The 27,850-nt window shown below is 44.1% G+C and overlaps 1 protein-coding gene across 1 annotated transcript; it reads right to left on the bottom strand.

The window, feature by feature from the left end:
• Positions 1 to 14,899: 14,899 nt before the first annotated feature.
• Positions 14,900 to 17,978, bottom strand: AAE1 (acyl activating enzyme 1). Its single transcript, XM_079023701.1, has 2 exons — positions 17,645 to 17,978; positions 14,900 to 16,492 (listed from the first exon to the last, which is right to left on the bottom strand). Exons 1-2 carry the CDS (start codon positions 17,846 to 17,848, stop codon positions 15,038 to 15,040), a joined length of 1,659 nt encoding a protein of 552 aa, XP_078879827.1. The 5' UTR covers positions 17,849 to 17,978; the 3' UTR covers positions 14,900 to 15,037.
• Between the last annotated feature and the right edge of the window lie 9,872 nt (positions 17,979 to 27,850).

Here is a 27,850-nt window from a genome sequence, read left to right as displayed (position 1 = left end):
TTTGAAGCAATACCATGTAATGGAATTTATGAAACTGTTATGATTGTAGATAACTTAGGAAATGATGTTTTATGCATGGATTCTTCCAATAGTATGGATAGAGCATCCTTGTGGCATTGTCGTCTTGGACATGTCAACAAGAAGCGCATAGCCCAACTCCAAAAGGATGAAGTGTTGGAGTCATTCGACCTTAGGGAAGATGACACATGCGAGTCTTGTTTACATGGAAAGATGACCAAGTCACCCTTCACTAGTAAATGTGAAAGGGGTGAGGGTCTATTGGACCTCATACATACCGATGTATGTGGACCGTTTAGATCAACCACAAAGGATGGGAACCGCTTCTATGTGACTTTTACCGATGACTATAGTAGATATGGGTATATCTACTTAATCAAGAAAAAGTCAGAAACGTTTGAAAAGTTCAAAGAGTTCAAGAATGAAGTGGAGAATCAATTGGGCAGGAAAATCAAGATGCTTCAATCCGATCGAGGAGGAGAGTACCTAAGTCTTGAATTCCACGACTATCTCAAGGAGTGTGGAATAGTTTCACAATTGACGCCACCTAGGACACCACAGTTGAATGGTGTGGCAGAAAGGCGTAATCGAACCTTGTTAGACATGGTTCGCTCTATGATGAGTCGTGCTTCACTATCTATCTCATTTTGTGGGTATGCCTTAGAGACAGCCGCCCATATCCTTAACCGAGTCCCTACTAAGAAGGTTGCCAAAACACCTCACGAGATGTGGACAAGGAAGGCTCCCTCGTTAGCACGTATCAAGGTTTGGGGTTGTGAGGCTTTCGTAAGACGAGATACTCACGACAAGCTCGAACCTCGTAGTGAGCGATGTATTTTCATCGGCTACCCGCAGAAATCCTTTGGATATCTCTTCTATAGACCGAAGGACAATGTAGTCTTCGTTGCGAGGAGAGGAGTTTTCCAAGAGCGAGAACTCATAAGCCAAGGAGACAGTGGGAGGCAGATCGAGCTTTAAGAGATTCAAGAGTCGATAGATGAAGGAACCTATACCGCTGGCACTCAACCCGAGGAGGAAACCCCGGTTAAGCCTATCGACCAGTCCTTACCTCTTAGATGTTCCGAAAGAGTTAGAGTTCAACCCCAGTTTTATGGTTTTCATATTACTACCGAAGGGGACACGTATATTAGTGATGGTACACTAATAAATCTAGATGAACCTAATAGCTTTAAGGAAGCCATGGCAGGCCCCGAGTCTGCAAAATGGAAAGAGGCAATGGACAGCGAGATCCAGTCCATGTATGACAACGAAGTTTGGAATTTGGTTGATAATGTGCCCGGACGTAAGACCGTTGGGTGCAAATGGATCTTCAAGAAGAAGACCGACGTGGATGGAAATGTACACACATATAAGGCGCGATTGGTTGTGAAGGGCTTTACTCAAACTCCCGGAGTTGACTATGATGAGACCTTCTCACCAGTTGCGAAGATAAAATCTATTAGAGTGATGCTAGCTATTGTCGCATTTCATAATTATGAGATTTGGCAAATGGATGTCAAAACCGCTTTCCTTAACGGGAAGTTGGCTGAGGATGTTTACATGGCTCAGCCAAAGGGTTTTGTTGATCCGAAGCATCCGAATAGAGTGTGTAAGCTTGAGAAGTCCATCTATGGACTTAAGCAAGCGTCTCGCAGATGGAATCTTTGCTTCGATGAGAAAGTCAAAGAGTTTGGATTTGTACGAAGCAAAGATGAATCGTGTGTATATGTCAAAGCCAATGGGAGCATAGTTACCTTTCTCGTTTTGTATGTCGACAACATACTGCTCATAGGAAACGACATCCCAACTTTGTAGGAAGTTATGTCCTGGCTCGGGAAGTGCTTCGCTATGAAGGACCTCGGAGAAGCTTCCTATATTTTGGGAATAAGGATAGTGAGAGAGCGAAGTAAGAGACTAATAGTACTTAGTCAGAAAACCTACTTAGATAAAGTACTAAAACGTTTTAGTATGGAAAACTCGAAGAAGGGAGAATTACCGATACAAAGTAATGCCAAGTTGAGTAAGACTTAAAGTCCGAGTACCAAAGCTGAAATAGCAGAAATGAGCCGAGTACCATACGCTTCCGCAGTTGGCTTAATCATGTATGCTATGACTTGTACTCGCCCTGATGTAGCCTTTGCTTTGAGCATGGTTAGTAGATATCAAGGTAACCCTGGCAGAGCCCATTGGATTGCGGTCAAGAATATCCTTAAGTACCTTCGGAGGATGAAGGAATGGTTCTTAGTTCTCGGAGGGAGTGATGACTTGAAGGTGCGAGGGTACAATGACGCCAGCTTTCAAACCGATAGAGACAACTACCGTTCGCAGTTGGGCTAGGTCTTTACCCTTAATGGAGGAGCAGTGACTTAGAAGAGTTCCAAGAAGGAAACCGTAGCTGATTCAACGTGCGAATCAGAGTACATTGCAGCGAGCGAAGCGTCAAAGGAGGCAATATGGTTGAAGAACTTCATCGGTGATCTTGGAGTTGTACCTACAATAAAGGAGCCCATGGAGATTTTCTATGATAATGAAGGAGCGGTTGCCTTGGCCAAGGAACCGAGGGATCATGGTAGATCTTGACATATCGACAGAAAATATCACTTTATTAGACATCGTGTAGAAGAAGGACAACTCGTGGTAAAGAGGATATCATCAGAAGATAACACAGCAGATCCGCTTACGAAGGGACTGAGTAGGGTTAAGCACTTGCAGCATGCCAGGAGTATTGGGCTGAAGGATGATATTAGTATAGATTAGATAGTATTAGAAATGTGTAATAGATAAATGTAATTAACATTTGACGATTAAATAAAAGAGTATTATTTATGAGTAATGTTACTGTCTTATGTTAATCATTTACCTATTGTTTCACTTTGCATGTTTTGACTTCTAGAATAATTGAGTTTATTAAGAATAATCGAATTATTCAAATTGTCCACAATCGTTCATACATTGGAAGTAGGTATGAATGAAGATTGTCATGAATTGGTATGTAGATTGTCTAAATGGTATTAGACATAGCAAAAGGTTGCTGCAGCATTCATGAGTGCTTATGAACTAGTTTTGAGCATTGGAACAAACCCGCGCTTGTTGGAATCACCTTATGGAATATGATAAAAGGGTGATCGCAAGACGATAATATCATATGGTCTTAAAACCTAGATATATGGTTTGTTATTTGTTAATTGGTTGTACATTGATAATGCGAAACCGCATCAGTAACTTGATGTTATAAAACGCATTGTTGTGTATAGTTGGTTAATGAATAAGTAAATGCATATAAGTCGAAGTTTATCTGTTACTTTCATCCTAAGAGGTTAAAAGCGATATCTCGGCCGCTCGATATGGACTCGGTGAGTCTGCGCTGTTTAGCGAAACCCTAACCGTCCAGGTTTGGGACATATATAAGGGGCCTTATGGCCGTCATTGTTCATCCTAGTCCTTTGAGAGAAACCCTAATTCGATTGTGAGCATCTGGAGCAAGGTAGAAGACCATTATTGATCTTGGAAGTGTTATTGTGCAAGGAGGAGGAGGCTTGGTTAAGAGAACAACAGGAGAAGCCATATTCTGAGGGTTGGGGACACAGAGCAACGTTATTCAGGTAATATTCCGAGTTGTTCCCTTCTATGTTGATGTGCATATGGATTTAGGGTTTATTGAACCCTTTTGTGGCTAGATTGAGTGTTTCCTTAGTCCCCCAAGCGATTGGAACCCTATATTGGGACCCTTGGAAGTCCAGAATGTCCCATGCCTGAGCTTTTCGGGAATCAATGGAGGTTTTGGATTGGAATCCTTATGCCTTAGGTCAAAATGTGAATTATGAGTCATGGAGTGTATTATGAGCACCGAAATGAGGACTTTACGTGATGAACCAGTCTAGGAAGGCCAGACCTATGAATTGTCGGAGCAGATCTGACCTTAGAAAGCAGTTTGAGCGGTTGCATGGCATGGACTCGCCGAGCCCGATGAACAGACTCGGCGAGTAGCTTGAAGATTAACTGGGACTCGCCGAGTTGTTCTTCAGACTCGACGAGTTGAGTCGGGGTGGCCCCGCGATTCTTCCAGGAGAAACTCGTCGAGTCAAGGGGGATACTCGACGTGTAGAAAGGGAATCTTAGAGAATCGGTGAGTTGAGGGCGAGTGGACTCAGAGTTGTTGAACTCGGCGAGTCTCGGGGTGACTCGGCGAGTTAGATCGCGGATTGAGTGAAGTTCTGATTATGGGGACTCGGCGAGTCATAGGGTTGACTCGGCGAGTAGGGTCAGTCAGGGGTTGACTTTGACCTTGTCTTTGACCAAGGGTTGACCAGTGGTTCCAGGGGTATTTTGGTAATTGTTGTTTATTGTTTGAGTTCAGTGCATTGGTGGCTGTCCAGAGGTGGAGATCGTATCAGTGATCGGAGCAGCTTGAGCTATCTGTTCAGTCGGCAGTTTCAAGGTGAGTTATCCTCACTATCTCGCTAGGGTTTATGGCACCAAGGCCAAGCTTTTATCGGATGAAAATTCGGGTGGTTGTCAGTTGTTATGATATGGGCCGGAAGGCGTTATATGTTGCAGGCCGGAAGGCATTACATGTTGTGGGCCGGAAGGCATTGCTATGTGGACCGGAAGGTCATGGCCTGGAAAGGCGTATGTGTGCATTTAGTATGTTGACTGATTCGTAGGGTGATGTTATGCTAGTGACCGGCTAGGCCGGTATCTTGAATAGAGTAATGCTATGTTATGTGGTCTGTTGATCGATTGCTGACTGTGAACTGTTATATGATTATGTGTTATGCGTATGATTGCTAGACCTGGGGTGTGACCCGGTATGCAGGGTCGTTCTATGTCCTGTTAGGTTATGTATGCTTTTATGCTGATATGTATGCTTATTATGTTGTGGGCCGGAAGGCAATATGTTATGGGCCGGAAGGCATTGCGTTATGGGCCAGAAGGCGATATGTTTTGGACCGGAAGGTCGTGGCCTGGAAAGGCGTATATGTGGTTGGTATTTTGGGGGTATCTCACTAAGCTTTCGGGCTTACAGTTGTGGTTTTATGTTTTCAGGTTCTCAGGAGTCTGTGACAAGGCAAAGGCGTGATCGTACCGTTCCTCGCGTTGATGTTTTATGATATGAACCTGGGAAAATACTCTGTTAAATAATGTATTGAAAACCTTTTTGTAACAACGTTATTAAAATGAGTGGTTTTTGAAAAGTTTTAATTGTTTTGAAATTTTGGTCGTTACAAGTTGGTATCAGAGCCTTGGTTTGAGTGAATTGGGGGAACATTCGTGTGACTCCAGTCTCAAATCGAGGAGGATTTTAAAAAGAGAAATTAAGATGGTTTTCAAATTTAGTAAAAGGAGGACGCGGAGGTACGATCAGCCGGAGCCAGTAAGTAACCCCAAGATACCATACATGATATTTGTTTTATTGAGCTTGATAGAACAGCATGCTAGAGTTAGGCTAGGGATCTTCAGGAATTCATGATAATGTTGCCTGATTTGTGATGCCTGTAGCCTAGGGTCCCTTATGGGAGATTCTCAGTGTTCCTCTAGTGGTGAGGGTTGATAGTCGTTATGCATGTTCTCTAGGGTATTGTGGTAGTACTTCATACAAATATGGGTAGGTGTGGAAGGTAGTATGGGCCCGTACTACTGAAAGCACAGGACCCATACGCGTATCAAGAAAACCATAATCTCTAGGGTTGGGTTGCGAGAGTTGGATCCCAGGTTTGTGGGATGAGTCTGAGTTTTGGTTTGGTGTCTTCCAGTATTGAGATTTCGAGGCATGAGGAGAGTGGATCCGGATCAGGATCGGGAGCTGGAGAGGGAGTTTCGGGTGGGTCGGTACCGTCTGAGGTTATCGATCAGATGAGCACGAGCGAGTTGGATGCGAGGATTCGCAAGATCCTGCATGATGAGGTTGCTGCATTGTTCCGGGCTGAGTTGCCGGAACTGTTTGGGTCGATCAAGACCGCCATGGTTGAGTATTTTGATGAGCGCTATGCGGCTCTCACAGAGACGGCTGCCGCGGCGGCTACAGCGGCTGTAGCAGCGGCAAGGGGAGGAGCTAGTCGGGGTTTTCAGTATCGAGACTTCTATTATACGAAGCCTCCCACATTCGATGGAGTTCAGGACCCGATTGTTGCTATGAGATGGTTATCAGACGTGGAGGGGTGTTTCTCCACGAGTTTATGCCCTGCTGATCAGAGGGTGAGGTGTGCTCTGAACCTATTGAGGCTCGGAGCGAAGGATTGGTGGAGATTGACCACGGGGTCATATTTCGATGCGCAGAGGGTTGCGGTTTCATGGGATCAGTTCAAAGAGATGTTCAGTACTCGCTATGTTCAGCGGGATGAGAGAGAGAGATTGGCTCGGGAGTTCCTTGAGCTGAAGCAGGATTCGGAGTCGGTGACTGAGATCACCAGGATGTGTATTGAGAGGGCGATGTTTTGCCCTGAGTTCGCTTCGGAGCAGGCTCAGATGTCCCGATATCTGAGTATGCTCAAGGGGGATATCAGACAGTTCGTGTATGCGCAGAGGTGCGAGACCTTGTTGGAGTTGCAGGAGGCCGCCATGCGGCGTGAGTTAGAGGTTGAGTTGCAGTTGCGTGAGCTGAGGCAGGCTCCGATGCAGTCGCAGCCGGCGCCGAAACGGTCCAGGACCGTTGATGTTAGAGTGGGGGATCGGAGCGGCCACACTTGTGGGAAGTGTGGGAGGGGTCACACCGGAGTTTGTTGGTCCGGTGGTGCATGCCGCAAGTGCGGAAAGGAGGGGCACTATGCGCGGGATTGTCGGCAGTCAGTGCCAATTCGGGATTTGAGGATTTGTTATCATTGTCGGCAGGTTGGACATTTGAGGGTCAACTGTCCACAGCTTTCTGCAGGACCGGTGCAGGCTCTAGCACCGGCCACCTTGAGGAGTTCAGGAGGAGGACAGGATGGAGCGGAGCCCCAAGGGCTCAGGGCCGTGCTTATCAGCTTGCGGCAGAGGGAGTCGGAGCAGTGCCGGAGGCAGCTGCGGGTATGTTGCTTTCTTGATGTCTTGTTATCTTGCGTTTATTGTGGCGTATTGTTTGTGCTGGTATCTTGTGTGGATTTCGATGCGGTATTCGTTGTTTCGCGGGTTTGGCATGGTTATGGATTGGTGTTTCGGGTTTTTGTTTTGGTATCCGTTGTTCCCTGAAGGTTGGTATGGTTATAGTTTGGTGGTTGTTAGTCAGTACTTTAAGTGGGGGAGAACTGGAGAATTCTCCGGGAGATCGATGAGTATGTGAGGGTGCTTAGCTGTTGGGATTCAACAGTGTTCTGTCAGCTCAGAGAATAGGCTGACGAGAGCGAGCGTCGGGTATGCGGGGCGGGATACAGACCTAGGGCATTTGATTGTGGAGGCCTGGGAGCAGGCCGGGATCAAGTTTGAGTAAGTAACCGGGGTTATGTGATCAGAGTATTTGTATGCTTGATGTACGTGATGGGTTGTACTGTATTAATCCCACGGGATTTATGTTGTGCATGTTTCTAGAGTTGGAACCGGAAGGTTCCCAGAGTTAGAACCTGAGGGTTCACAGAGTTTGGGTGTACGGACCCACACAGATATAGCCTCGAGTGGCTAGTGTGTGTTATGAGAGTCGGTCCAGTCATGCTGGGGACTCTGATGGTATTGTTGGATCAGTTTGAGATTTCGGATTGTGTATGTTGCAGTGTGATTACATTGGAAGGTCTGGCCCCGGGCTAGTGATTTTGTTTAGTTGAGGTAGTAATTTTGTGGAGTGGAGAGAGTGCATGGGCTTGAGAGCCCCTGCAATGAGAGCCAGAGTATGTGAATAGCGGTTACGCAAAAAGGGTGGCGTCGCTTGGGGCGGGCACCGTGGCACCGGTAGGGGGTGGCATTATGGCCAAGAGGGTTCCTTGGAAAAGGAAAAGAGAAAGGTGTGTAACTCCGAAGGGGAGTGCAAGTTCACGAAAGTGAAAGCTGCAGAGCAGAGTTATGGTTAGAGTATTTTGAGTATGGTTTTGAGCATCGTGTTCGCGGCAGTGAAGTAGGAACTCATCCGGTTTGGGATGTCTGTTGAGGCTCAGAAGGGATGCAGGGGGAGAGAGAATCTTGAATTCTCAGTGTGATTCTGACCAGGGTATAGGGTGGATATTAGTGGTTCATCCTGGGAGATGTTCGAGGATATCATCAGTGTATCGGGTCTTCCAACATGTGGGTGTTGGGGCTAGTTCAGCATGTGTATGTGATTGCAAGAGGAGAACTCGTGAGAGTTGCCCTGAGAGTGAGAATGGGTCTCTCAGTCGGTCCGGAATGGACAAAGTGGGCTTTGGATCGGGGATCCGGTGGTTCATGGTTTCCTAACCCTTATGGGTCGAGTGATCGTTGAGATTTAGAGCAGAGTTGCATCTTGGGTAATTCTCGGTTACAGAGAGTGATGGGCAGTACAGAGATCGTGCTTCAGTCGACAGAGCAAATTCAGCAGGTTAGACAGAGGTTATTGACCGCCCAGAGCCGACAGAAAAGTTATGCAGACAGACGCCGGTCCGAGCTTGAGTTTCAGGTCGGCGACTTCGTACTCCTGAAGGTCTCTCCTTGGAAAGGAGTGATTCGATTCAGGAAGAGGGGCAAGTTGGGACCCCGATATATTGGGCCTTTTCGTGTGATTGCGAGGGTAGACGGGTGGCCTACCGTTTGGAGTTGCCAACGTAATTGAGACAGATCCACGACACTTTTCATGTGTCGCAATTGAAAAAGTGTATAGCCGATGAGACGGCAGTAGTTCCATTAGAGGACATTCAGGTGGATGCGAGCCTGAATTATGCCAAGAGACCAGTGGCTATCAGAGATCGGAAGATCAAGGTTCTGAGGAATAAGGAGATACCTCTAGTGTTAGTTCAGTGGCAGCACCGGAAGGAATCGGAAATGACCTGGGAGCCGGAGCGTGAGATGCGGGAGCAGCAACCGGAGCTATTTTCAGAGTGAGACTTCGAGGACGAAGTCTAGTCCTAGTGGGGGAGAGTTGTAACAGCCCGGAATTCCAGGTATCGTTATATTTATGATTTTTGGGTGTTTTAAGAGGGGACTCGGCGAGTTGGAGCTCAGACTCGCCGAGTAGGATCGCGGATCTGGTCGCGGGTTCGTGACTGGACTCAACGAGTCCGGATATGGACTCGGTGAGTCTGCGCTGTTTAGCGAAACCCTAACCGTCCAGGTTTGGGACATATATAAGGGGCCTTATGGCCGTCATTGTTCATCCTAGTCCTTTGAGAGAAACCCTAATTCGATTGTGAGCATCTGGAGCAAGGTAGAAGACCATTATTGATCTTGGAAGTGTTATTGTGCAAGGAGGAGGAGGCTTGGTTAAGAGAACAACAGGAGAAGCCATATTCTGAGGGTTGGGGACACAGAGCAACGTTATTCAGGTAATATTCCGAGTTGTTCCCTACTATGTTGATGTGCATATGGATTTAGGGTTTATTGAACCCTTTTGTGGCTAGATTGAGTGTTTCCTTAGTCCCCCAAGCGATTGGAACCCTATATTGGGACCCTTGGAAGTCCAGAATGTCCCATGCCTGAGCTTTTCGGGAATCAATGGAGGTTTTGGATTGGAATCCTTATGCCTTAGGTCAAAATGTGAATTATGAGTCATGGAGTGTATTATGAGCACCGAAATGAGGACTTTACGTGATGAACCAGTCTAGGAAGGCCAGACCTATGAATTGTCGGAGCAGATCTGACCTTAGAAAGCAGTTTGAGCGGTTGCATGGCATGGACTCGCCGAGCCCGATGAACAGACTCGGCGAGTAGCTTGAAGATTAACTGGGACTCGCCGAGTTGTTCTTCAGACTCGACGAGTTGAGTCGGGGTGGCCCCGCGATTCTTCCAGGAGAAACTCGTCGAGTCAAGGGGGATACTCGACGTGTAGAAAGGGAATCTTAGAGAATCGGTGAGTTGAGGGCGAGTGGACTCAGAGTTGTTGAACTCGGCGAGTCTCGGGGTGACTCGGCGAGTTAGATCGCGGATTGAGTGAAGTTCTGATTATGGGGACTCGGCGAGTCATAGGGTTGACTCGGCGAGTAGGGTCAGTCAGGGGTTGACTTTGACCTTGTCTTTGACCAAGGGTTGACCAGTGGTTCCAGGGGTATTTTGGTAATTGTTGTTTATTGTTTGAGTTCAGTGTATTGGTGGCTGTCCAGAGGTGGAGATCGTATCAGTGATCGGAGCAGCTTGAGCTATCTGTTCAGTCGGCAGTTTCGAGGTGAGTTATCCTCACTATCTCGCTAGGGTTTATGGCACCAAGGCCAACCTTTTATCGGATGGAAATTCGGGTGGTTGTCAGTTGTTATGATATGGGCCGGAAGGCGTTATATGTTGCAGGCCGGAAGGCATTACATGTTGTGGGCCGGAAGGCATTGCTATGTGGACCGGAAGGTCATGGCCTGGAAAGGCGTATGTGTGCATTTAGTATGTTGACTGATTCGTAGGGTGATGTTATGCTAGTGACCGGCTAGGCCGGTATCTTGAATAGAGTAATGCTATGTTATGTGGTCTGTTGATCGATTGCTGACTGTGAACTGTTATATGATTATGTGTTATGCGTATGATTGCTAGACCTGGGGTGTGACCCGGTATGCAGGGTCGTTCTATGTCCTGTTAGGTTATGTATGCTTTTATGTTGATATGTATGCTTATTATGCTGTGGGCCGGAAGGCAATATGTTATAGGCCGGAAGGCAATATGTTATGGGCCGGAAGGCATTGCGTTATGGGCCAGAAGGCGATATGTTTTGGACCGGAAGGTCGTGGCCTGGAGAGGCGTATATGTGGTTGGTATTTTGGGGGTATCTCACTAAGCTTTCGGGCTTACAGTTGTGGTTTTATGTTTTCAGGTTCTCAGGAGTCTGTGACAAGGCAAAGGCGTGATCGTACCGTTCCTCGCGTTGATGTTTTATGATATGAACCTGGGAAAATACTCTGTTAAATAATGTATTGAAAACCTTTTTGTAACAACGTTATTAAAATGAGTGGTTTTTGAAAAGTTTTAATTGTTTTGAAATTTTGGTCGTTACAGGCCTAAGTTAAGCAATTAGGGTTTAAGGGTGAAACTCTAGGAGCCTCACTAGTATAAATAGACCCTAGGGGTCAAGGTAAATCGGCACTTGTGCTTTAGAAAGAAACCCTGGCCGATTTTGATCCCCTCTCCTCTCTCTTAAATCATCCTCTTGCTAGTTGGTGTTTGTAAGCCATTAGAGGAGTGACAATTGTGACTCTAAAGCTCCAAGGACAAGAAGATCAAGCAAGTGATTCAAGGTAAACTTCTAATTCTGATTTCATATTGTTAGTATACTCTATTAGCCATTAGAAGTCTCGGATTCAATGTATGTTCAATTAGAGAAACCTAGATCCAAGCATTAGGGTTTTGTATGTGCACATAGGAATGTTCATATGGCTAAAATCCATCATAAAGGCCGAAAAACACAAATCATGGCCCAATCGTGGCCCAAAAACACAAAGCCCATGCTGATAGTACGCGGGGCGTACATCCACATACGCTAAGCGTACTGGCTAATTATGTGTACGTTGGGCGTACCTGCATGTACACTCAACGTACTCCCCCTGTTAAGACATTTTCCCATTAAGTGCTTAATACTCCAATCCAGAGTCTACAATTGCAGATCTAGGTCCTTTTCATCCTTTTAAGCCATAAAGTCACTAACTTGGTAACTTGTAACCCACCAAATAAGCCCAAACTCAAAAGGTAACAACATACTTCCATAACAAGGGCTAGATGTCATGCATGAACTCATTAGTACCATCAAGATTGAAACTTTACTGCTTATGAGACACTTCTAGCTATGAGGGTGGCAACCCTAAGCTCAAAAACGAAGTTGCATCACAAAGGTTCATTCTTTGGACCTAAAAAGATCCAAAGCTCCAAAAGCCTATATCTAAACTTCTATGAAGAAAGTTGGAAGCTTTATACCTTCTGGGGTTGGTAAGTGAGTTGGAGAACTTGGATCCAAAAGCTCTTCCTTTATCCACGAGACTCCAAGATGATTATTCATCTCCAAGAACACTAAAATGCACTCCAAAATGGCCTTGCAAGCTCCAAGAACACTCAAAAAGGGGGCATGACACCTATATCTGAGACCTAGTTAAGCGCCAATTGCAAATTTATTCACGCTTTTAATTCTTGGTCTCCTAAACATCACGACTAATAACTAAAGCTGAAGAAGACGAGGCGTCTGAGCATTGAATCAGGGAAGACGACTTGAATCAAGTTCTTTTTTATATCAACTCTTATAATTACAAAGTTATCGGTAATCCGACAAATATTTCTCTTCCTTTTCAAAAATCTTATTGTGAATTTGTAATTGAATCACTCACTTGTCTCCTATTCTCTTGAAAATCTGTTAGTTTTCTCGTGAAGTCATTGACATTTCTCACATAAATTGAACCAATAAAGTTTCATAGCGTTGAATTGTTGGAGTTTTCTCCTACAGTCCCTGGTAAGTTTTTCCCCCCCTGTAAGTGATTGAAATTTCTCACATAACCAACATGAATCAACTGAAGATTCAAGAATCTGGTAGTAGTTAAAGTTTCTAAAATTTTAGATTTCTAATTTAAGTTGAATTGTTGAAGTGAAGTTGATGGTTGAGTCAATATTCTTAAACTTGTCATATGATGCGAAAAGAGTCTATGAAATATAAGTGTATATCCAAGTATGTGCCACCAATCGGAAAACTAATGGTAGTATTACTTATCAAATAAACTCCATTGTCTTTATACACTCCCTTTCTTTACACTGTTATAATGATGACTCCCATGTTTTTTTTATATCCTCTTGAATTTTGTATTTCATGTCAAGTTAAAACTAATTAGATGTGCAATGAACAAATAGAATTAAACATGATTCACACATTCTAATGTTTCAAGGCTTTTAGTTGAGTAAATACCTTAAAGATCTTTACTTTAACTATTTTATCATTAAAGATTCTTTATTTTCTGTTCAGGACATCGAGCATTTTTCGTTTCTTCGACAAACCAAAGAACAAGACTTCTTATTTCTGGATTAGAGTCACAGTTTCCAAATTTGATCAAGAAAACTACTTTTCAAGCGTGATGAGTAGCAACTAAAAAGCCAATAGTTTATTCAAAGAGCATGAAAGAAAACCACAAGTTTTGAACAAAAGTATTTCAAGTATTGAAGATTCTTTTGAAGTTCTAATTATAAGATTAAAAATGTATTTTAGTAATTCTTTTTCAAAGTGTTTTCTTAATTTTCATAGGAATTCGGTTAAATATAATTTTACATTGAAACAATGAATTAGCATTAGTTGAATTCCAATTCATATGAAACGTGTGTAAAGTAGAAGCTCCTCTAATATTTCCCTTGTTTCTTATGTTTTATATGGTTTTGATTTAACTACAAGGGCATGAATTAAACATTGTCGTCCAGGGCATGAAAAGTCTATGGACCGGCCTTGCAGCCAACCGGGCGAATTTTTTTGTGTGATTAGCGTTCAATTATCAACAATTTGATGATATCTAGGTTTACTTTAATTGAATTTGATTAGAATTTGTAAATTTGTAGATCATTTGGCTAATATATATATATATATATATATATATATATATATATATATATATATATATATATATATATATATATATATATATATATATATTCAGTTTCCACTAGTACGTGGATGGATGGGGCCTGTTTTGTGATTAAAATAAACACATGGATGGACAATGAAAGGTGCAAGATAACGTGAATGGTTGTATTTTACAGATGTTATACTGTTATTGAATTAAGAATTTGTTTTATGATAGATCCTCAATGCCTCAATGGCTACTTCTACATTCTTCAATTACCGTTATGCTTTTTTGAATGGAATCCTATGCAGATTTACTTACCCTCCCATCAGGTCTGTAGATTATATGTAACTGGTTTGCATATTTTTGCATTTTTTTGACATCAGCATGAAATGATATTAAAAACAATCTGTTCCAATTGTACCGATTGAATTTAGAGCAAAACTACCGAGTTGCCTTTCTTAGTCTAAGATAATCAGAAACTACAGGCTCCAATTGTAATTCTTACATTCTTGGAAAAATTGAAACTAAAACCATCGCCTTGCCGTTTATTAGTTTGTGTTCATTATGGTCGATGTGCAAAATGGAACCACGATTGTTAAGGAGTCGAATTCCATATTTTCCTCGGTAGTAGACCTGACAAATCCAGACACGAATACACGAATCTGTGGGATACACGACACAAATAAATCTTAAAAATTGAGATAAAGCTTATTTCTCATCGTTTAATCATTTCGTATCAAATTTGTGGCTGACAAGTTTTCATGATACGAATACATAAATTGATGTAGTAAGTTGCCCATTTGAAACTTCAAAGCCAAAAAACCTATGAAAACTAAAGAACCTTTGATGGAATCCTATGGGGATTTACTTATCCTCCTCAGCCCTTTTATGGAATTGAAAACTGTTCCGATTGCTATGACGGCGATGTATAAATAAATTGTATATCAAAGCATGCTCGTTTTCCATATAATAAGCAAATACTGATTCTTAGTGCTATCACTTTTTTTTTTCTTTTTTCGTTTTGCATTGCAACTGATGGCAACTAGCAAGGAGAAACTTTTTTGTTTCTTAAACTTTGTGGATAAAAAGAAGATTAAAAAATAATTCAAGTAAAATGTTGATTAAAAGAATAATTTGGATAACTATGATATACATTTATGAGGGAGATAGATGTTATTTGAAACTTAGTTTTATAATAGGAGCACAATCGTCAATTGATAAGAAATAATGATTTAAAATGATAATAAAATGTTTTAATTATTTTTTGAACAATTATATATTTTGAAAGTTTATAAAAATTAATATTTAAACAATTATATATTTTGGATTATATACCAACTCTTTATAGTACAAAAGATACAACACAAGTTACAACCTTCGAAAGCAACGAACCCCATTTTATTCAATTAATATCACCACCACCAAATTCAACGCAACAAAAATCATAATTTGCTTTTCCCTTTCACCAAACTCCCCATCTCCACCGCCTTCCGCCGGAGAACAAACTTCTGGACCTTCCCAGTCGACGTCTTCGGCAACTCCTCAAACACCACCGTTCTCGGCGCCATATAATGCGGTAAATTTTTCCTACAATACACAATCAAATCATCACCAGTTAACTCAAACCCTTCTTTAAGCTTCACAAAAGCACACGGCGTCTCCCCCCAATGATCATCCGGCCGCCCAACCACCGCCGCCTCAAGCACCGCCGGATGCCGGAAAATCACCGACTCCACCTCAATCGTACTGATATTCTCCCCACCAGAGATTATAATATCTTTCGATCGATCTTTCAATTCAATGTATCCATCCGAATGTCTAACCCCTAAATCCCCACTTCTAAACCACCCACCTTTAAACGCTTCTTGTGTTGCCTTCGAATCCTTTAAATACCCATTCATTACAGTATTTCCCCGAACCATAACCTCACCAATTGTTTTGGCATCCCATGGGATGCTTTTCATAGTCACCGGATCTTTAACATCAACTTCTTCCAATCCCAAATGATTCACTCCTTGTCGGGATTTAATTTTCGCTTGCGTTTCCTTATTTAAATTATCCCACTCGGGTTTCCACGTGCACACGGTTGCGGGCCCATACGTCTCGGTCAATCCATACGAATGAAACACATCGAACCCGAGATTTTCCATACTAAACAACACCTGAGAAGGCGGCGGAGCACCGCCGGTCATCACCGCCACCTTTCCGGGCAGCGGGATCCGGTCAGCCGCCGGCGCGTGGATTATCATGTTTAAAACCGTCGGAGCTCCGGCCATGTGTGTTACTTTATGTTTCGATATTGATTGAAAGATATCCTTGGCGGTGACTGACCGGAGGCAGACATTTGTGCCGCCTTGTGCCGCCGTGCTCCATGTCAAACACCACCCGTTGCAATGAAACATGGGAACTGTCCATAAGTATACACACATTGATGGCATTTCGTTGAGTAAAACCGCTGATAATGCGTTTAAATACGCGCCTCGGTGACTATACACAACGCCTTTTGGGCTCGATGTTGTTCCTGATGTGTAATTAAGCGTGATTGGATCACACTCATCTTTCGGTCTTTTAATTTCAAAATCTAAACTTCCCATTTGTAAAAGATTGTTGTAGGTGACTAATTCCGGGATCGGGTGGCCGGAAAGTTCGCCGGAATCCGGGATTAAGATTAGTTGAGGGACTGAAGTTGTTGATTTTAATAAAATTTCGATTGCGCCCTTGGCGATTTGGAGAAATTGGTAATCAACAAAGAGTAATTTGGCATTTGAATGTTTGAGCAGAGTTGAGACCATTGTTGAATCGTGGCGGATGTTGAGTGTACAAAGAATAGCACCAGCCATTGGAACTGCGAAATGGAGTTCGTACATTTCTGGGATGTTTGGGGCCAAAACAGCTACCTGTTTGGAAAATAACAGGGTTAAATGGAAGAAATACAATGTACTTTTATTGATTTGTTTATTATAGTGTTGTAGTTTCTTTTCCTTCTTGTTAAAACATTGACTTTTGAAAATCCAACCAAATATTGCAATGTTATACAAATACAAAGCAATTTTCACTGTTATAGAGAGGTATCTTTCGGAAAATATAATCTATTAGAGAAATTGAGATTAAAAGTAAAATAATATAATGGGGGGTAGATTTTCAAAGTATAATGCCTAGATAAGAAAAAAAAGTAAATTACAATTTTGTAACAGAAATAATTGAAAGTAGGATGTTCTATTGCACACATGAGGGAAAGCATGTTGTTATTTTGAGCATTTAGTCCTAAACCAATATCGCAACCTTAAGTTGTTTCTGGAAAAGTTGAGTTCTTCAAAAGTTGACTTTTTTAATCAACGGAAGCAATGGTAATTGCAAGATTAGATCTCAGATCAAGTAAAAAACAATATAATAATCTAAATAGGCTTTGCGTACTGTATTCATATTTAATTATTTTTCAGATGGTAAACTGTAATAGAAGAAAAAATCAACTACTCAAGGATTGTATATTTTGACCTGAATGCAAAAGAGAGAAATTTAATTTTTAAATTGACAAATAAAGCCTGAAATTCTTTTGAGTAAAACAAAAATGGCTTCATAAGATCGAAGAAACAAAAATGGTGGGTTAATTAAACATATGAAATTGTCTGATATTTGTACTCAAAAAGTCACAATTAAAGTTACAGATAAGAGCAATGCAAAGTGATCGATCAACCAGATTACCAGAAACCATTCAACTTATGCTAACAATCAGATCATAAACAGTAATTAACAGGAATCAAAAAGTAAATCGATCAATGGAGCATGAAGTCAAGATCACCGCTTCACAAGTTCGAAAAGTAGTTTCCAGAAAAAGGTAAAGCAACTAAAGAGGCTCGACAGAGCCTTATCTAGTTAAAACACCATAATTAACACCAATCCGAGAGAAAATCACAAACATCGAACATGGAATCGACAAACCCAAAGCATAAAATTAAGAACATAACAGAAATTCGGAACGAAATCATTCAATTGGAGCACGAAATCGGGAAATTTTAGTCAAACGATTGAAAAGTTCTTGATAAACTTACAACATCTCCACGAGAAATTTGAAAACGACTAGCGAGAGATGACGCAAGCTTCACACATCGTTCACGAGTTTCTCGCCAAGTGAACTTCACATGATCGCCAAAAACAACTGATAATCTATCTCGGTAAACAACAGCAGATCTCTCCAAGAAGCTGATTGGGGAAAGAGGAACGTAATTCGCCCCGCAACGAATCGTGCCTTCCATGAATAAATCTGTTCTTCAAGAGTGAACTTATAGCTTTTGAAAATTTTATGGAAAGGGCTGTGCTACTGTTGTGTGTTTATAATGGCGATTATCGTCGTGTTGTGGTGAGTAATTAGTAGACGGGGATATGAGAGTGACTGGGGGGACTTGGAGCATGCAGTAGGCATAGGCAGGCCCTGTTGGATATGGTTTCCAATCGGGTTGGATATGAATAAACCGGGTTGAAAGGATATATGTTGAAGGGCCTGTAAAAAGCACAGGTATAGCCCGGTTGAGAATCTGCTTGATAACAGCCGGCGGCTAGCCTGATGACTGAGCATGTTAACGTTCAATCCATATCGGGCTTGGCCCAAAGACCGGGCCCTATGTGCTCCAATATTATCAGGTAAGGTCTACATCGATTAATCATATCTCTATGAAAAAGGTTGAAACGGTTTTTCATGCAAATCATTTTTTATCATATAAGGAAAGCATGAAGCATGTGTTTTTGCTGTAATATTTTATTGTATGGATATCAACTAAACTAGTCCTAATAAACGACATAATAAAAAAAAATGAAATTTGAAAAATAACATTTTTTATGGACATATCGTATTCGGAAATAGTTATGTACAGAAACCAAGAGGATAACCACAATAGAAATCGGTAGACAACAACTTAAATCCATCGCATTTCTGCGAATTCACCATAATTAAAAGGTGAATCGAATTTAAGTGAAAGTAGTTTTATCATCTTAATCCAAATTCAATTTTCTACTTTGTTTGCTTTAATTGGTTTTCTAAATTTTGTTTTTGGTTATTTACTAAAACAAATCTACCCATTTACTTTTCTTCTTTAATATTAATTGTTAAACTGAATACTCTGGGGCATTCATACACATTCCCTTTGAGTTTGACACTTGGTCATAACACGATTAGGTTCAATAGCCTAAGGTGTGTAGTAGTCTAGTATTGGTAGATTAGTTTATAAATTTAAAACATGGCCAGTTTAAATCACATCAAATAGTTAAGAGTATGTTTAACAAAAATGAAGAGTGATGTAATTTCTCATATTACACTCGGAGTAATATAGATTTTGTTAGTGTTAACAACTTGTGTGAATTCTAAACTTATCCAACACTGCAAAGGACTAGCATGTTGGTTTATATTAGGGCCTTTTAAGTTTATTTGATTGTAGTACTTGATTTAGAACAAACTTTCATCGTACATGTTTTTTAATTGACGGTTTCTTTTTTGTTGGACTATTAATATCCATATCTAATCCTTGAGTTTTTTCTTTGACATTCTCCTTAACATGTTTCTTGAAAGATGAGGCTTTTCCCCCGTAACAAACTGATGAATATTCTCTAGGATAGCTTGAACATTTCTAGGCTTGAAATGATTCTCATAAAGTGACGTGACGTCACATCAACATCTAAAACTAATGCAAAATTCAATCTGTTCATCAACATTAAAGCTATCAAAAGATTTTGAGAAATTGGTTTTTCTTTTGTGGCTGGACAATTGAGTAAAAGATCTGTTGGATGCATAGTTGCTCCCACATTAACTTTCATTCGATAGAGGTTTGGGTGCTCTATGTTGGTCCAACAATTTTCGTCAATTTCATGGCGTTATGACCATTTAGGACTAGACATAACAGTAGGGATGGTACTCAGATTCTTATGATTGCCACAAAAAGATTTAATAGTTCTCATATTTGTATCGTAAAAGTACAAGGAATCCATGTACCATAAAATTTTCTATAGTGAAAAGCATAAGGGTCTGTTTTATATCAATCGGGTAACGGAAGCATGAATTTTTTTACCGAGCTGAGATGCTGTTTTTTCGTAACAGAATGTGAAGAACAATCTTGCAAATTCCTATAATCTTGATTTGTAATGTAGAACTATTTATATGAATTGCAATATAGGAGCGATGAGGGATACATGTATCAAAGGAAAACAAAGAAGAATGTAATATGCAACATTAATATTACTATCTTAATCTTTATCTATATCAATATCTATCTACATATCTATATATACTTGTAAAAGATACATTTTTACTTGTATCACATGCATTTGAAACTTCCATGAAATTTCAATTTTTTTCTAATTGTAACGACCCAATTTTCATGACCAAAAATTTCGTTTAAAAACATTACTTTAGAAAATATTAAAAGCTAAAAACATTGTCTGATCAATCATAACACAAGTGAACCATGTCTAAAAGCTAATTCATACATTCAATCAAAATATCAGAGTACAAATCCCAGTGAAGCTCGTAAATGCGGAAACCGGAGAGTGTGTGTGTGTGTGTGACATGCTGCTACCGCGCCGGCTCCTTTCCCCTAGCTGAGGAGGTACCTGAAACCAAAACTGAAGACTGTAACCACAAAGCTTAGTGAGTTCCCCCGTCGTACCACATACCATACAAACACGTAACATACATACTGCCAGGCTATTCTGGGGTGCCTGACTACCCGGTACGGCCGTTCTGGGGTGCCGTCCTACCCGTGTCAAGCCATTCTGGGGTGCTGACTACCCATGTCAAGCCATTCTGGGGTGCTGACTACCCGTGTCAAGCCATTCTGGGGTGCTGACTACCCGTCGGTCCTAACAACCAACCACAGGGACTGGTCCCCTCATACTACCTCTATCGCATATAACATAACAAGCCAGCATGCAAACATATCATCATATACTATCAGACGTATCTAGGGTGTCTGACTACCCTTCGGTCCTAACAACCGAACTCGACTACTATCACATACAACGTAGCATGCTAGCATATAACATATCAGGTAGTAGTAAACCTAGATGATATCACAAAGACAATCATCTACCATACGTCTCCTACTGGTGGGTCGGCGTTGTGGCCTTAGACCCACCGCTACTGGAAGGTAACTCACCTCGAAGTAGCTGCTGATCTGATCGGGAACTGACTGCCTACTGCTGCTGCTCCGGAAATCCTCCGGCTGCAATTCCCACAATATACCCAATCAAACATTGCGCACTGACCTTTGGGTAAAAAGACCATTTTACCCCTGACCATGCCCTAAGTCAAAGTCAGAGTCAACTTTCAGTTGACCCGACTCGCCGAGTTGGCTTTCCAACTCACCGAGTCCCTATCCAAACGACTGCCCTGAATCCCGATCCTACCCGTCGAGTTAGGCGACGACTCGATGGGTTTACCTTCTTAACCAATATTCAAGTCCTTCATCCTACTCGCCGAGTTGTATGAACAACTCGTCGAGTTCATCTTCATCCGATGAACACTGATGCTAAGACTCGCCGAGTTGTATGAACAACTCGTCGAGTCCATCTTCATCCGAAGAACACTTATGCTAAGACTCGCCGAGTTGTATGAACAACTCGCCGAGTCTGTTCTTGATCTAAGGAGATTGCCTTGAACTCGCCGAGTCAGGGCATTGACTCGCCGAGTACCTCCATAGATGAGTTAAGCTTCCGACTCACTGAGTCACACCCCGTGACTCACTGCTCACTCGACACTATGAAAAGGGGACAAACTCGGAGACTCGCGAACAGACTCGTCGAGTCATATGAACGACTCGCCGAGTCATTGCCATGCATCCACTAAATACACAGATTTGCTCGATTCCAGTTCATGCCATTCACAGATCTGGACTTCTAGGACACGCATCACACGTAAAGTTTCCAACTTTACGTGTGGATATTCACCAATATGGATTTTAGGGCTCAAAATGTCTCAAAAGGGTAGATCTAGGGCTAACAAGCAACATGGGGCCATAAAGCTAACAGATCTGAGCTCCTGGAGCTCAATCTTGCCTAGATCCAGAGGCCAAACATCTTATTACGACATACAATGCACATACAAGCTTGGGGATTTGACCAAGAAGGACCCAAATGAAGTTTTAAGCATAGAATCAAGGGGAAAACGGGTTATACCTCAAAGGAACTGCTGGAAGAACACAAATAATGCCTGGATGGCTTCCCTTCTTCTAGATCTACTTCCTTCCTCCTTCCAAACCTTCAAAAACACACACACTAACCTCAAACTCTCAAAGAATAGCTTAGAACGAGAGATACAGGGCTTTAAGGGTCAATGGGGGCCGGCTTGGGGCTGATAAGTCCTTTAAATAGGGTGCAAACCCCTGAAACTTAGGGTTTCATCCAACAGCTATGACTCGCCGAGTCCAGGATATGGACTCGCCGAGTCGCCAACTTAAACATGTCCCGGGTCCCGCATCCACTCGGCGAGTCGGACCTATGACTCGCCGAGTCATAGGCTAAAAGAAAGGAAATACTCAAATAACATTTACGTACCAGGAACCGGGTGCTAGAAATCTCCCCCACTTATTTTAGACTTCGTCCTCGAAGTTTGCTGCTCGATCCTGAAACAGCTCGGGATAATGCTCCATCATCTCGTCCACCGGCTCCCAAGTCCATTCCGAACCCTTGCGGTGCTGCCATTGCACCTTCACTAGCTCCACTTTCTTGTTCCTCAAATCCTTCGACTTCCTGTCGAGGATTGCGACTGGGCGCTCAATGTAATTCAGGCTGTCATCAACCTGAATATCCTCCAAAGGTACTACTGCAGAATCGTCCACTAGGCACTTTCGCAACTGAGAAACATGGAAAGTGCTGTGGATCTGGCTAAGCTCGGCTGGCAGATCCAGCCTATACGCTACCTTGCCCACCCGGGCTACGACCCTGAACGGTCCGATGAATCGCGGGCCCAACTTGCCCCGCTTCCTGAATCGAATGACGCCTTTCCACGGCGACACCTTCAGGAGAACCATATCCCCGACCTGGAACTCCAAATTGGATTGACGCTTGTCGGCATAACTTTTCTGCCGACTCTGAGCAGTCTGAAGCCTGCTCCGGACCTGCTGGATCCTCTCGGTCGTCTTAAGCACCACTTCGGTGCTCCCCATGACCCTCTGGCCAACTTCACCCCAGCATATCGGGGTCCTACACCTCCGCCCGTACAACATCTTGAAGGGAGGGCGGTCGATACTCGCGTGATAGCTGTTGTTGTAGGAGAACTCGGCCAGGGGAAGATAGGTATCCCAGCTACCACCGAAATCTAGCACGCACGCCCGCAGCATATCCTCCAGAGTCTGGATGGTCCGCTCGCTCTGCCCATCCGTCTGCGGGTGAAAGGCAGTGCTAAAATGCAGACGAGTGCCCAACTCGTCATGGAATCTCTTCCAAAATCTAGAAGTAAAACGCACATCCCTGTCCGAGATCACCGATACTGGCACCCCATGCCATGCCACAATCTCTCTGATATAGATGTCGGCCAATTTCTCGGCCGATATGCTTTCCTGAATCGGAATAAAGTGAGCACTCTTGGTCAATCTATCCACGATGACCCAAATCGAATCCACTCCACGTGCGGTCTTGGGAAGCTTTGTGATAAAATCCATCGTGATATCTTCCCATTTCCACAGTGGAATATCCAACGGCTGCATCTTGCCATGCGGTCTCTGATGTTCGGCCTTGACCTTCCTGCAGGTCAAACATCGCTTGACATACCATGCCACATCCCGCTTCATGCAGGGCCACCAATAGTCTAGACGAAGATCCCTATACATCTTCGTCGCCCCGGGATGAATAGAGAATCGGGACTTGTGCGCCTCCTCCATCAAAATCTGGCGCACGCCTCCGTGATACGGCACCCCACACCCTACGGTGTAGTGTCAAAAGTCCTCGGCTATCATAATCAAAGGAGGAAACCTGACCCACCACACGCTCGCTCTTCCGATGCTCTTCCTTGATAGCCTCCTGTTGAGCCTCCCGAATCTGCTCCAACAGGGGAGTCACCACGGTCATCCTCATGCAAACGTCCCTGATCGGCGCCGCCTTGCGGCTAAGCGCATCGGCCACCACATTGGCCTTCCCCGGGTGTTAAAGGATCTCACAATCATAATCCTTCACCACATCCAACCATCGACGCTGCCTCATGTTCAGATTCGGCTAATCCATGAGGTACCTCAAACTCTTGTGGTCCGTGTAGATGGTACATCGAACCCCGTAGAGGTAATGCCGCCAAATCTTGAGGGCAAAGACCACCGCCCCCAACTCCAAATCGTGCGTCGGATAGTTTGCCTCGTGAGGCTTGAGCTGCCTCGAAGCGTAGGCAATGACATGCCCCCTCTGCATCAGTACCGCGCCCAACCCAGAAATGGACGCATCACAATAAAACACAAAATCCTCTACGCCCTCTGGCAGGGCTAAGATCGGCGCCTCACACAATCTCTGTCTCAGTGTCTCAAATGCAGCCTGCTGCTCGGGTCCCCACCGAAAGACCACGGCTTTCTTCGTCAGTCGCGTCAGGGGTACAACTATCTTGGAGAAATCCTGGATAAATCTCCGATAGTAGCCTGCCAGTCCCAGGAAACTCCGAATCTCAGATGGAGACTTCGGAACCTCCCATCTCATCACGGCCTCGACCTTGGCCGGATCGACCAGAATCCCGTTCTGATTGACGAGGTGTCCAAGAAATTGCACCTCGCGCAACCAAAAATCACACTTGGAGAACTTGGCATACAAGCTCTCCCTCCTCAGGGTCTCTAACACCTCTCTCAGATGCTCCTCGTGTTCCTCCCGAGTCTTGGAATAAACCAAGATGTCATCGATGAAGACTATCACAGACCGATCCAGCATCGGTCTGCATACGCGGTTCATGAGGTCCATGAACGCGGCAGGAGCATTGGTGAGCCCAAACGGCATCACCACAAACTCATAATAGCTATAGCGTGTCCGAAACGCGGTCTTCTACATATCCTCCTCCCTGACCCTCATCTGATGATAACCCGAACGCAAATCAATCTTGGAGAACCAAGATGCTCCCTGAAGCTGGTCAAAGAGGTCATCAATCCTCGGAAGCGGGTAACGGTTCTTTACTGTTACCTTGTTCAGCTCCCGATAATCTATACACATCTGATGCGACCCGTCCTTCTTCTTCACAAACAGAATCGGGGCTCCCCAGGGCGAACTGCTCGGACGAATAAATCCCTTGTCTAGCAGCTCCTGCAGCTGCGTAGACAACTCCTGCATCTCGGGAGGAGCCAACCGATACGGTGCCTTGGCTATCAGAGCCGCACCAGGAACAAGGTCAATCCTGAACTCCACCTGTCGCTCCGGAGGTATCCCAGGAAGCTCCTCTGGGAAAACATCTGCAAAGTCTCGGACCACCGGAACCTCGCTCACTGTCGACTTACCCGCCTCCCGGGTATTCATCACATACGCGACATATCTTGCGCATCCCTGCTGAAGGTAGCGCCTAGCCCTCGCTGCTGAACATACAGCGGGTCCACACTAGGGCCTCTCTCCATGAATCACTAACTCTCCCCCACTTGGGGTCCTGACCCGCACTAGCTGCTGCGCGCAATCTATCACAGCCCCATTAGGGCTCAGCCAATCCATGCCTATAATCACCTTGTTCCCACGCAACGGTATGGGAACCAAATCTACCAAATAGCGCTCCTCGAACAAACGCAGCACGCAATCTCGAAATACCATCGATGCTCGCACCGATCGATCATCAGCAATCTCCACCTCTAAAGGGCAATCTAACTCGCTTGATGGCTCATGAAACTTCTTGCTAAGTGCAAGGGAAACGAATGATCGGGACGCACCCGAATCAAATAACACCTGAACTGGGAGGCCGTTCACATGGAACGATCCTAATGCATATGTATACATACAGAGCACATATCAATAACATAACATTATAAAAATAAGATAGAGGGAAAGAATCATACCCGTCACCACATCGGGTGCGGCGCGTGCCTCCTCGGTAGTCAGCTAAAATGCTCGGTTCCTCACCACTGGAGCCTTTGACTTGCCCTGCCAGCCATCCGTGATCTGCAGGGTCGCTGGAGCTGGCGCCTTCACCAGCGCTGAAACTATCAACTGGGGGCAATTGGCCTTCTTGTGGCCCCTCTGGTTGCAGTGAAAACACAGCAACTCTGATGTCTGAATAACTGCTGCCGGAGCAGTGCAATCCCTGCTGATGTGCCCGGACTTGCCGCACTTGTAGCAGCCTGATGATCCCATCCTACACGCCCCCTCGTGCGGCCTGCCGCATTTCCTGCAGCGGCTCGGTCTTGACTGGCCTTTCGGCCTACCATCTGATCCCTTGGGCTTCTTCCCCGAAGCCCCTCCTGCCTGTCCCTCCTCCAATTTCCGTTTTCGGATGTGCTCCAAATCTATCTCCCTCTCCCTCGCCCTGGCAATCATAGAGTCCAAGGTAGGGCAAGCCGAAAAGCTAACATGCTCCCGGATGTCAGCTTGTAGCATATCATGGTAACGAGTCCTCCTCATGTCCTCGTCACCGGCATACTGGGGCACCAACAAAGCCCTCTCCCGGAACTTAGCGGTGATCTCCGCCACAGTCTCCGTCGTCTGTCTCATGTCAAGAAACTCCCTGGCCAGCTGCTGAAGCTCGACCGCCGGCGCAAACTCTGCCCTGAACCTGGTCACAAAGTCCGACCAGGTCATGGCCTCGATAGCTGAGGCTCCCAACGAGTCACCCACTGACTCCCACCAATCCCGGGCTCGGTCCCGTAAACATCCTGCTGCATACCTCACCTTCGACCCCTCGGGGCAGAAGCTAGTCAACTGGGCAGACTCGATGTCTGCAATCCATCGCCTGGCAGCAATGGGGTCTTTCACCCCATGGAAATCCGGCGCACCACTGCCCCTGAAGTCCTTAAAGGACAGTGTGCGAGACCCCGACTGGCCAGATGCCATGTCGCTCCTGAACGCCCTGAGGCAATCCTCCATCAACTCGATGATCCCTTCCTTGATCGACCCGAACATAATGGGAGTCGACTCAAGGATACCCCTGGTAATCTCTGACGCGATGAGCTCGCGTAGTCCCTCATCAACCGGCTCGGAACCTGATCCCGAACCTGACCCCTCTCCTGAACTGCCATCTACCGGCCTCGATCGAAGTACCACCATTCTGCAATAAATCACAACAATCATTAGTGATACTGATACTCCCTGAGGGATCACATCTACTTACAAGTTCCCTGGTATTATCTTGGCCATCCTTGGTTCGGGTACGGATCCTCGGCTTTCAGTAGTACGGGCCCATACTACCTTCCACATCTATCCGTACCTTCTTCAAGGAATGCCTCGACTCCACCAGATCCCTTTCACTACTGCTGATTACTGCTATACTCATCCTAGGCTTGCCCTAGGGAAATCTCTAGTTCCACTCTAACCAGTCCTCAGTTGCTGCAGGCCTCCTTGTAATGCCAGTTAGCCATTACCCGAATAACATCACATGTGACGAGGCTCAGATAATCCTTCGAGTATCGGACTCGTCCCTACAACGGTTGGACTCAAACAAGAGCTGCGCAGTAGGATCAAATCCGGCACTCTAAGATTATTCAACCCTGATCACATGTGACGTGACGCATTCGCCTAATGGCTAACTCCCATTATTCAGAGTCCCACGAAGCACGAAGCAAGCAGCATTCAGATAAGGGTAACAATCTCAATTAACTCTATCCACTTTCAGGAACTGAGCTAGCATAAAGTGCTAAGCTCATACTACCAGGCATAACCTAATCAGGCTATCCTACTTACTATCTACTCAATAACTAGCATGCAAGTTCTCATACAACTGAAACACATTAAGCAGGCACATAAGGCATCACTCCTAGATCCTTAGTCCTATTCTAGCATGCTGTTCTACAAAAGCTGATAAACATAACATAAACTTGTATGGGTACTTTGGGGATACTTACTTGAGCTCGGCCGGTCGCGCACATCACACACTTCGTTCTTTCTCAAAACTCTTTTCTCAATTTTAGAAAACATTTTCTTTTAAAAAATCTTTTAATCCCTCGATTTGAGTTCAGACACTCCCGAAGGTGTGTCCGAATCCCTCAAACCAGGGCTCTGATACCAACTTGTAACGACCCAATTTTCATGACCAAAAATTTCGTTTTAAAAACATTACTTTAGAAAATATTAAAAGCTAAAAACATTGTCTGGTCAATCATAACACAAGTGAACCA

This window comes from Lactuca serriola, chromosome 2 (assembly GCF_051521515.1).
Source record: "Lactuca serriola cultivar US96UC23 chromosome 2, Lser_US96UC23_V15, whole genome shotgun sequence".
Lineage (NCBI taxonomy): Eukaryota > Viridiplantae > Streptophyta > Magnoliopsida > Asterales > Asteraceae > Lactuca > Lactuca serriola.
This window is presented reverse-complemented; position numbering and strand designations above follow the sequence as displayed.